This window comes from Gekko japonicus, unplaced genomic scaffold (assembly GCF_001447785.1).
Source record: "Gekko japonicus isolate JY-2015 unplaced genomic scaffold, Gekko_japonicus_V1.1 scaffold53, whole genome shotgun sequence".
NCBI lineage: Eukaryota > Metazoa > Chordata > Lepidosauria > Squamata > Gekkonidae > Gekko > Gekko japonicus.
This window is the reverse complement of record NW_015162474.1, coordinates 510573-523035: the sequence shown is the minus strand read 5'-3', so window position 1 is coordinate 523035 and position 12463 is coordinate 510573. Positions and strand designations below refer to the sequence as shown.

The 12463-nt window shown below is 42.8% G+C and overlaps 1 protein-coding gene across 1 annotated transcript in view; it reads right to left on the bottom strand.

Annotated features, from left to right (window-relative positions):
• PTPRR (protein tyrosine phosphatase, receptor type R) overlaps window positions 1-174 on the bottom strand; it is a 176903-nt gene extending 176729 nt beyond the window's left edge. The window contains exon 1 of the mRNA XM_015405691.1: window positions 126-174. Coding sequence (XP_015261177.1) covers window positions 126-174 — 49 coding nt within the window. The remainder of the gene's footprint in view (window positions 1-125) is intronic.
• Window positions 175-12463: the final 12289 nt, after the last annotated feature.

The window sequence follows — 12463 nt, the reverse complement described above, 5'->3', positions numbered from 1 at the left end:
GAGTGGGTCACAGGGACCGTATCACTTTAGCCTTGTTCTCTCTACACTGGCTCCCAGTTTGCTGGGCTCAATTCAAGGTGATGGAATTGACCTCTAAAGCCCCATAAGGCTGGGGGCCAGCATACCTGAAAGATTGCCTTCTCTCATATGAACAGACCCATGCACTCTGGTCATCTTCAGACTGAAGATGCTTAGGGTGGCCCTGCCATCTGAGGCTAGATGGGTGGCATCCCAAGGAAGGACCTTCTTGGTCACTGCACTGAAACTTTGGAACTCCCTCCCCAGGTAGATTCATCTGTCTCTTGTCATTTGTGTGCTGGCAGACAAAGACTTATTTGTTTTGTTTGGCATACCCCCGATGACGCTTATTGGCCCTCCTCCCTGGTTGGCTTGTCTTCATATGTTTTTGTGGAATTGCTTTTAAAATATACTTTATTTTAAATATGTGTTTGTTTTAAATGATTTAATGTTTTGATGTTCATCAACTTAGGGATCCTATTTCGGTGGAAAGGTGGCATAGAAAAGTTTCCAATAAATACAATAGAAATCATAAAAACAACAACATATGAATTATCAATATTAAAAACAACCTGGGGCATTTATTCATTCTAGGGTTCCCAAGTCCAATCTTCTTCCCAGTGGGTGAATTAGGGGGTATTCCAGGAAGGGGTGTGGCCACCCCACCGCGATGACATCACTCCACGTGATGTCATCACAGCCCGCTTTCCCCCTATCATTGAAAGGTGGGGGGGAGACCCAAGCACCTCTGCCTTTAAAAGGTGTGGGGGGGAGACCCAAGCACCTCTGCCTTGCAAGAGCCGATCTTGCCTCTTGCAAGGCAGGAGCCAACAGTCCCCACTCAGGAAGAGTGGGTGCCGGGCTCCCCTGCCTTGCAAGAGGGTATCTTGCCTCTTGCAAGGCAATAGCTGACAGCCTCCACTTGGGAAGATTGGGTGCGGGCTAGTACCCACCGGCTGCGAGCACTTAAAGGGGTCCCTTTAAGTGCTTGCAGCTGGCAGCCCCGGCGTGCTCGATCTCCAAGTGGCAATGCCACTTGGAATTCAGGCAAGCTTCCAACAGCCAGCCACCCCTCTCTCTCCCTTCAAGAGAGAAGGGAGAGGGGTGGCTGTGGGTGTTCAGACTTGGGGGCGGGGCTCCCCCCACCAGCCAACTGGCTGTTGGTGGGTTGAAACCCCCCAAAAGTGGGTAAACCCCGCCAGACCAGGAGATCTGGCAGCCCTAATTCATTAATTCTGTTTTTATCCCATCCTCCACCACAAGCAGGGTTCAGGGCAGCTTACAACATATATAAATATAACAATATAAAAACTAAAACATTATACAATAACATTTAATTCAATACAGAATAAGGTAGATTGTAAAATGGCTCCAATGTGGTTAAATTACTCCAGAATTCCCATCATATGAGTCCTCAGGTGGTTTGATAGTTTAATGAGTGGCAAAACTTCCACCAGTAATAACATAAGGTAATGCCTGCAAATAGCACTGGCAGATGGAGCAGGTGAGTGAAGGGATTATAGTTTGGTATCCACCACCTCAACCAAAGGCCTGGCAGAACATCTTTATTTTGCAGGCCCCGTGGAACTGCAACAAGTCCCACAAGGCCCTGATCTCACTTGACAGACTGTCCCACCAGGCCGGAGCCAGAGCCAAAAAGGCTCTGGCTCTGGTCCAGGCAACGCGGATGTCTCTTGGGCTGGGGATCACCAATAGATGTTGATCTGAAGAATGCAAGGCTCTTCAGGGGACACAGTGGGAGAGATAGTCCATCAGATATGCTAGTCCCAGACTGCACAGGGCTTTAAAGTTTAATACCATAACCTTGATCCGGCATTAAAAACCATAACAGGACATTCAGCAGCCTAACACATTATCCATAAAACTACCCTCAGTTAGAAGCAGACCATAAACTCAGCCTTAAAAAGATGGAACCCTTTAGCTGAAATTCTTAGTTGGAAACAAAGTTTTTGTGTGGTTCTAATGGACAGTAAGGTACAAGTCAGGCAAACCTCAAGGGACATAGTTCCAAAGATAAGATGCCATCACTGAAAATGTCCCGTCTCCAGTTGCCACCCCCTTCACCTCTGCAGGTGGGGGCACAGAGAGCAAGTCTTGAAGATCTTAAATAGAAGGCTGTACAGTTCTGAATTTCTTATCCCTCCTGTTTTGATCTCAGAATATTCATTTCAATTTCAATCAATTGTTTATTTCAATACAAAATCAGCTCTGAAGAATCAGCAGTAATAAAAAAGAAATAGAAATAAATAAATAGATTAAAAAGGTAAGGGGGACATGCAGTGCAAGGGGGACCTAATATTGAGCACAAATTATGGAGTGGTGAAGAGGTACTTTCCTCCAATTAAGAGGCTATTTCTGGACTTCAGTCAGGCATTTGCATATCCCACTTGCCCGAAGGCAAAATTTTGCTTCATTTCAATTTAATTTTTCCCTTGCTTGAAGCAAACCAGTGATTCTTTACTTTTGCACCATTTTTTCTGCTTCCTCACACCAAATTTTTCACAAAATGCATGTATTATTTGTGTATCAGTAAATCATCATTCATCATGTGTATACAGTACACATACATGATATATATCGGAAGTACAAATCCTGAATAAACTGTGTATGAAAGCTGTAAACATATGTACACTGTGCATGTGAATTTACTAAAGGGGGGGGGGAATGAATAGGCAGCTGAAATACTTTCCCAATCCTATAATACATTAGCAATGCCATCCTAAGCAAAGCTATACCCTTCTAAACTGTTTGACTTCAATAGACTTAGAAGGGTATAACTCTGCTTGGGATTGCACTGTTAGATTTAATCATTAGCTGATTTAGTTGATTCAAATCTTTAATTGCATTACTGTTGGGAGAAGGAATTAAACAGGTGGGAGTTCAGGTCACATCTATAAGGTCACATTTCTGGAATAAAGAGTGAAAAATTAAATATTTAGATGGCATTTCTATTGTTAACTCAGTTGCCAGGACTCTCAAAAAGTCACATATTGAGGTTCAAAATGCAAATGTATTAATTTATTATTAATTATCTGCCATTAAACTGACACATCTTTAATTGGTTGACACTTCTACTGATAATGATGGCAATTTGTAAGTCGGGAGCTGGCACAGCGTACTGGCTAAGTGAAAGAACTGTGACCTGGCAAGTTCAGCTCTCACCTCCACCACAGTTTCACTGGATGAAGCCATTCTCTCTTAACTTCACCTTCCAGCTACAATATGGGATAATAATATTGGCCTACTTTATAGAGCTGTTGCAAAGACTGCCACACGACAATGTATGAGAAGCACTTTGAACTCTTGAAATAACTCTATACATGCTAAAGAAGATTATTGTGGCAATTATATGCAGTTTCAATGATTTTAGTGGAACTTGTACACACATAATGGCTAAGATTACCAACCTCGATATGGGGTATGGAGTGCTCAGAATTAATGCCGATCTCCAGTTTACAGGGATCAGTTCCTCTGGGGGAAATGGCAGCCTCACATCCTTAGCATGCTCTTTTCCCTCTCCAAACGCCACCTTCTTCAGGCACTGCCCCGAGTCTCCATGAATTTCCCAAAACAGTGTGGGCAACCCTAATAAAGGCATGCCCCTGGGGTCAGCCTTAGCACTTTCAGTGGTTGGTCACTTAATGTGATATTTAGTCCAATCCGCTACAAACTTTGTTATTTCTTTGGGTTTAAGTACACCCAGTCTTATATAAGAGGCTACTAGTCTACAAGCGTTTTACAGACAGACAACTGAGGCTGTACGGTCACTCCATGTCCATGGAGTTCTGTGTCCAATTCCTTTATGTTTACCACTGAATCTTAGTAGCTTTGTCAAAAAATAAACTTTTTAAAAAATTCTCAAGTGCTTTGCATTTCAGTCTCATGCTGGAATACATGCTGGATTTTCAAAACTCCATCCCACCACATAAGGAAAAACTCCGAATTTATTACACAGTGTGTTGGATCCAGACTAACCTGGCAATTTCTGAGGATTCTCCTCCCAGCTGCTGACCCACCCTCCCCATGTCATTTCTCTGGGCCCCTTCCCCCAGGAGCAGCATTTCGTGGAGATCAGTGGGCTGCACTGGGAAGAGGGAGGCAGGGAAGTCCACTCTGCCACTGGAAAATTAAGTTTGGATCCAACCCATTATATTTTATTTTTCTTCCTCAGAAACTTCACATGTGCAGCTTTGGTTAAAACTTGGATTTATCTGAATGTGGGAGACTGAGCTCTTGGATTATTAAATATTGCTGAACCTGCTTTCAAAACAGATTCAGAGTGCTCTAACACGGCCCCTGTCCCTCTTTAACTGTTCCCATTCCCTTTGACCCAATTTTCATTTGGCTATGTACACAGCAATCATCATGGTGCTTGTGCCTGTAATTGGAAAGGTATACATAAGGAGCAGAGCCAGAGGAAATTGAGTAGCAGCGGCTACAATGGAAGGGAGCGTTATAAGAGGGAGGCAGTGTTCCTGTCCTGTCACACATGAACCTGCACAAACATTTGATTCCATGTTTGACACTATCAAGATCACCCATGACTGAGTAAAGTTGCCAGCTCTGGCTTGGAAATTCCTGGTGATTTGTAGGGAGTTCCTCAGGAGGGTGGAGTTTGGGAGGGAGAGGGAGCCCAGAGGGGATGTGATATCACTCTAGGACTTCCATTTCTCCTAGACTTTATGGTGTACCATACAGTCTGCCTTCTGAAGCTCCCATTTCCTCCAGGGAAACTGATCTCTGCAGTGTGGAGATCAGCTATAATTCTGGGAAAATTCCAGTCCCAACCTAGAGGTTAGTAATCCTACTGAATGGAGATTTGAAGCCAGATCTATCCAAGCCAAATCTAACACCCTTATCCACAACACCACACTGTCTTGCTTTCCTTCATAATTTCATCCCCCAGTTAAAGATATTAAAGTATAGAACATATCCACTGAAAGGATGATGTAACGTAAAACCATGTGGAGCCACACTGATTTCATCAGTAACATCTGCTTAACAAATCCCTCTCAAATGACAGTGGAGTCACATGGCAGGAACAACAGTATGAATTGTATTAATGTAAAGAATAGAAAGTAACACGCTCAATATTTGACTCTAAGAGTCAAATACAAACAGACAATATTATGAAAAATGGAGGAGGTCCTAAAAATAGCACCAAAAGTAATTTTAAAACATAAGGTCATTTCACTCACAATAAAGATGTTTCATGTTTTTCCATATGAAAATGCATACATATTGTAGGAGAATGAAATATGGCTAGATGTGGCTTTAAGCAAAACCAAGATAGATTAGAAAATACTATGAACATGCAACGTGTACCTAATTCACAGGTACAATAAAATTTTAAGGTACTTAGAAGAAAGAGGAGCTTAGACAGTTTCCTGTTTCTGACTATATAGCTTGAGATACATTTCATGACCTATTGTTGATTGAAGTGCAAATCTGATATCGTGGGCAATTGGATTTCTGTGGGTCTACTCATGTGAATTAAGAATTGATTTATGGGTCCCTCATGCATTCTCCACTGTGACTCACGCATACACAGAATATTGATTTATTAATGTTGCGTAAAGCTTGGCTATTTCCCAGACGGTGCCAGACTCATGAACAAAGCATGGGCTTTCCAAATTGTAATAGGCTGCATTGGATTACTTCTTGCATTCGCCTCTAAGTCTAGGGAAGTTAGTCTCCCCTTTCAGGCGCTGGTGTGGCTAAGAGAATTAGCTGAGATCTGGAAGGACTTGCTCAGTAGTCCTAGGTAAGCCTGCCTGCCTCAGCTGAAAACTCTATGAAAACATGTGCCTTCCTTGACAATGTAGCCAACCTTGGGATCTCAGTGAGAGAAGGGAAATTTTGCTCTTGCATTGCAATAAGCACTCGGCTTCCTCTACAACGTGTGGGCTGGCTGCTACCCTGCAAAACTATAAGCACTTCATGCCTGGTACAATCATAAATTGTCTTGTATATTTCTTAGATGGTATTTCAGTTAAGGTTGCGTTTTCTTCTTCTTGACGTCTTGGTTTCTAAAAGACCACTGCTGCTGTTTTGAACCTAGTAAAAGGAGACAAGACAACATCCTTTTTTGATTGATTAGCTTATGCTGGGGCAGCAGTGCATGCAACCTGTATTGTCACAAGTGCCCCCTGTCCATCAGAAATCAGTTTCGACATGTATCCATGAAAGCCTAACCAAGGGCAGATTATCATCTCCTTTACTTTGAATTATTAGATTTGAATCCAGTAGCACTTTAAGACAAACAAGATTTTTGGAGGTACAAGCTTTCGAGACTCAAAGCTCGTCAGATACAAGTTCAGATACAAGTTCCAACTCTGCTTCTTGGAACCTCACCCCCTTCCCATCTTGTGGGTTTCTAAGGTGCTACTGGATCGAATCTTGCTGTTCTAGTCCAGACCAACATGGCCACCTTCTGAAATTATCAAACCAAATTATTTTGATTATCTTAAGTAGTTCTCAGCTGTCACTGAGAAAGAAATAAGTTAAAATATTCACTATGCTTTTATTAAAATGACCTAATTGTCTCAGATGATTAAAATACACAAAAGTAAGCACAAGTGCAAATAATATATTTCACCATTGGAACAAACTAGTCACCAAACTAGAGAGCCAGTTTGGTGTAGTGGTTAAGTGCGCGGACTCTAATCTGGGAGAACCAGGTTTGATTCCCCACTCCTCCACTTGCACCTGGCTGGATGGCCTTGGGCAAGCCGGAGCTCTGATAAGAGCTTTTCTTGAAAAAGAGCCGTTTCTGTCAAAAGCTCTATCAGCCCCACCTACCTCACAGTGTGTCTGTTGTGGGGAGGGGAAGGGAAAGGAGTTTGTAAGCCGCTCTGAGACACCTTTGGGTAGTGAAGGGCGGGGTATAAATCCAGTCTCTTCTTCTTCTTCTTCTTCTTCTTCTTCTTCTTCTTCTTCTTCTTCTTCTTCTTCTTCTTCTTCTTCTTCTTCTTCTTCTTCTTCTTCTTCTTCCCCCCTGAACATGTCTTGGCAGACAGGAATCTTCATGATTTCCTTTTACACACAGCATCTTGCTTTAGCATATGCAAGGTATAACTGAACCGAGGCCTATGTCCCAGTCCAAATCTCTCTTCATTAATGGCTGAGGCCAAATTTACACAGACAGGGAAATGAGGTGATATAATGGACTGCAAACTACAGGTAGTGGATTCCAGTTCTTAATACTCTTTGGCATAAAACAATCTCCATGCAAATAGAAACCTAGCCCAGGAGGGAGAAAGCTTCTGCTCCTAACCTCCCTGCAGTGCTGGTTTTCTCTTTCCTGGGAGTCTTTAAGATAAAGGAACGTTCCAAAACATGATCCTCCACCTGCACTCTGACATGGTACAGTCCATCCTACCACCTCAGCATTTGACCACCTCATTCTCTTGCATGTGTAAATAGGCCTGAGATGTAAACTGCATAGTGACATGCTCATATAATTACTTCACCATGTACCAAATGTGGGTTTCAATCTGCCTCTGTAAATGTTTCTTTGACATAAATGTGCCTGAAAAAAATTTCCCTCCAGACACACAGTGAAGGTCTTGATCACATTGCCAAAGGTAGCCTGAATCTAGTCCCCCTTCAGGCCTCAACACCGGTCTAGAGGCAAGAAGTAGATCAAGCCGAGCATTTCTTCTGCCCATATGGTTGTAGATAGTTTCAAAGATAGTTCTGCATCTACCAATACTGTTTGTTATAGTAAAAACTCTCTCCCCCCCTCCCCCGCTGAGCTAGCCTATTCTGGAACCAAATAATAGCTTTGTAATATGTCCACTGAGTTTTCTTAAAGAAAAAAAAGGATGATGGTCTATATCTTACTAGCATCAATCTATGGCCCAATAAACTTTCAGTAAGGGGAACCCTCTGGAACAGAACAAAGGTAAAGGATAATGGCTAGAAAGTGATAGACCATTTATTTATATACTTCCTTTATACCCCAATGGGGACCCAAAGTGGCTTTCAACATTCCCCTCTCCTTAGGGTTGCCAGGTCTTACCTTTCCCATAGTGGGGGGCTCCGGGCTCCTTGTTGGGATCTTTCTGCCACACATGTGGTGTGATGACATCACTGGTAGTGATGTCATCACTGGGGCTGCTGCATGGCAATGCTCTAGGGTTCAGGTAACCATAACGTTTCCCCCCAAAATGCTAGAGTATCGCTGCACAATGGCCCCAGCATGATGACATCACTACCGTTGACATTATCGCATTGGCAGTCTCCCCATGGGAAGCTGCTGTTTGTGGGTGGGGCTTCCCCCACCAGACAGCTGGCTGCTGGTGGATTAGGGCCCCTGAAATCAGGGAATCTCCTGCCCTGACTGGGGGGATGGCAACATTCCTTTATCTCAAAGACGCTCAATTTTATCCTCACGACAACCCTGTGATTAGGTTGAGAGTGTGTGACTGGCCCGAGGTCACCCAGCTAGTTCCTATGACTGGAGTTTGAACACAGATCCGCCAAAAGCTAGTCCAACATGTTAACTGCTATGACATGCTGGCATAATGATATAAAGCAGAATTTTCAGCACATTTCAAAACTGAGTCTGTTATGCTTATTCTAAATGTTTTGTTCATGTACAGTGTACCTACATAGTGCAAACAGCACAATTCCATTTTCCCCATACCCAAATAATTCTACAATAGTTACTATTCCTTGGATCACATGAGGTTGTCCTGCTCCGTGGAGACAAGCTCTCCTTTCAAGACTATACAGACTATTATTATCCGCTGAGCTACTGGGGCCCTGGGACTTGGGCAACAGCATGACAGAAGCATCCATACTTTTCATGGCTTCACCTACTCTTCAGCCTCACAGGCAGGGCCGGCCCCAGCTTATTTTGCACCCTAGGCAAGGATCCCTTCTGGCGGCGCCCCCCCCACCCCCCAGTGTGGCCACCAATTTTCAAAAATAAATGCATTTTAGGAAGAATGAAAAACACAAATAATCAAGAAACTCCCAGTGTATGGGGCCGGGTTCAGTTTGGCGCCCCTAAGGGCCGTCCTGCTCTAGGCGACCGCCTAGTTCGCCTAGTGAGTGAGCCGGCCCTGCTCACAGGTCATTACTGAGCATCAATTCTACAGGTGCCTTTTAGAAGTTTTCTTAGGGCTTTCTGCAGCAATCGTCTCCTAGTGCTGGCAGAACGGAAATACTGAGTGGAGTTCTTTGACTCCTCAGCGTACCAAGTTAACCTTTAAGACAGTAGGTGTTCTTCACTTGGTTGCTATATATGTTATTACCCTGCATAGAGAGGCTTCTCTTGAAGTATAATTTTTGGATGGGAGCCATACTGAAAAGCTGAGTTGTTTCAACCGCAACTCACGAAGAGGACATAATTCAAGGTCCACAGCAGCACTAAGTGCAATGCATTTGATGGCTTAAGACGGGTGCACAACACAAAAATCATCATCTATAATTCATAAATATAGATCACAGCTAGATGCATTTCACAAGACTATTGTTTGTGAGACTGATTTTTCCTTTGTTTCATGGGAGAAAACATGCAAGGGGGGGTTCTCTTAATGAAGGTTGCTCAGTACAAAACAAAAAAACCCTCCCCTCACACAGGGAATTAAATTTCACTTTGTCTATGCAGCCTTCTCTCTAACATGCTAGCTTTCTAGGCATTAAGTATTTTCTTTAATGGAGGAGGATTCAGTCATATGAACCCCTATCCAGACATAGTGTTTACCACCTCAGTGGCAAATGGGCCATGTGTTTGGGTGCAAGTCATTCTGATACGGAAGTTACTTCTGACTGAAGCCTTAGCTTAGAATGTACTCCTAAGCAGGCCTACATGAGAGTAAGCCCCTAAAGTCCGTGTGACTAACTTCTGAATAAACAAGGATAGGAATGGACAGCAGCACAGCTGAACCTCTGTTGTGCGGTATCTGAGATAAAAGCAGTTTCCCTAAATATTTTTAGTTCTTATATATGTTATATATATCTTATAGGATGTTGCTAGCACTTTATCTTGTTTGAATTTTAATGTCATATTTATTAATGTGTGTAATTTTATTATGATTGTTTTATGCGAATATTATTGTTGTAAGCCGCCCTGAGCCGGCCTTGGCCGGGAGGGCTGGATAAAGTTTTTAATAATAAATACATCCTCTATAAACTGGGTACGGAACTGACATAACGTGTCTCTGTGTGTATGTAAACTGCCATCAAGTTGCAGCTGACTTATGGTGACCCCGTGGGGTTTTCAAGGCAAGAGACGAACAGAGGTGGTCTGCCATTTGCCTGCCTCTGCATAGTCACCATGGACTTCCTTGGTGGTCTCCCATTCAAGCAGTAACCAGGGGTGAACCTGCTTAGCTTCTGAGGTCTGATGAGATTGGCCAGCCTAGGCCATCCAGGTCAGGGCAACATGATAATGTACAATTGTGTGTGTGTTATCTTAGACCTGTCAAGCCCTATCTTGTACCTCATTTACAGAGGTTTCACCTGTGGCCCACCAAGATCTTTAAGAACTGTCAAAATACCCTTTGAACTATCACCATCTGTTCATTAACTCTGCACTGCATGGACACTGCAAGACACATTACTGGCACCTGCTCCAGTGCTATAGGACCTTCCCTTGGAAACTCAACCATGGCCACATCTCAGTGTTTTACAAAAATACTGCAAGGCATTTTTATGCCGTGGGTTTTAATGGCTAGGTGATAAAAGATCATTTAAACTGAGGTTATTATTATTAGTCACTGTCAAATATTTGACTGGTAGATGGTGTTCTGTAATTCAAGATCTAGCCAAGCTGTTAGGAATTACAGAGGTATCTTGTCAGGATTCTTGCTGTTCCAAGCAACACTGTCATCTGGAGCTGAGCTGGTGTTATTTGCTCAATGCCCAGAATGTCCAGGTGTTTCTTGAGACTTCTAGGCACTGCTTCGACAGCACTAGTGACAACTGGCATAATGGTCACCTTTTCCCCCCACAGGTGCTCTAACTCTATTCACAGGTCTTTCATGAAAAAAGTCTCACCCCTACCTGTGCTTGAAAAGAGCAAAAGGTGTTTATCCTAATGAAGTGACCTGTAACCTTTGTATTGGTCAACTAACATCTTGTTTGTAGAAAGGCTTTGATCTAGCATTAATGTATTCACAAGTTTATGGCCCTTTGTGTGAACCAAAAGCGGTAGTTCTCTTCTAGAAGCCAAGAGAAATAGAAAGATGTAGCTGTTAGCATATATTACTGAGAGTAACTGCAAGTATGTAACCTTTTATTTTATTTCTTTTATCCAAAGTACCATACCCATGTTTTATTTTGTTTTTATAGTAAAGATATTTTTCTTTTACTAAGTATGGCTCTTGTGTTTGCAATACAACCATCAACCCTGAATCAAAGAATCCCAACATGAACTGATCGTTTCTCCCAGTGCAATCCTAAACAGAGCTGATTTCAATGGTCTTAGCAAGGGGTGACTCTGCTTAGGATAGCACCGAAGCTTACCTACATTTGCTAAGTAGACATCACCATTACATGAGGGAAAAGGAAGTCAGCAACACTAAAGGGGCACAAAGCTAAAGAAGGCACACTTAAATGTTTCTGGGGGCTAGATACAGACTTGCAATATGGGCCCCTAATGTATACCAACCCAATCCCATACATGCGATGAAAGAAGGGGGGGAGTATGATATTTCTGAAATGATATCAATAGACTGTGCCATGGTAATGGGCTTGCAACCAGACTGGCCCTCCTTGGACTCAGCTGCCTCAATTGAAAAGACCTGGTCAAATGCTTAACCACTTAACCTCAGATAGCATAGAAGAGGTGGTTTAGCTGATGTCAGTTGACTGGCAAGTTTGTATGGACATTCCTTAATACCCTGACCCCAGACCATGTAGGCTTTGTAGATAATTACCAGTTATGTCAATATATGATACATTTTAATGGGAGTTGAAGTGCAAACAATCCTTAAGAATGTAGGGATACAAGTTTTTTATCCCAGAATTTTTAATCTCAAGAATAGTTGTATTCCAGCTTTCTGCATTGATATTATTACTATGACCCAACACTTTAAACACATACAATCAGGAATCTAAAGTACTGCAAGGAATCAGCAGGAGAAAGATACAGGATGGCAGAGAACTAGTGTGGTTAGAAACAGTACAGCACTACGCATAGCAGTTGCTTAAGTTTTTTTTAGTTCTATGCAACCAAGACAGATACATTGAACTCATTGGACTGGGGGAGTCTTCATCTCCAGATGTGTGGAATTTCCAAGAAGCAGCATTTTCTTAAAGGTTACAACAGATCCCTTGTACTTGATGCCACCCCACCCCACCCCACCCCACCCCACCACCATTCATGATCCCTAGGCAAGCAGGAAGAGAACCTCAACCTCCAAGATCCATTTTCATTGCAGAAGGACCATGATCTGCTAAAACAAGGCAA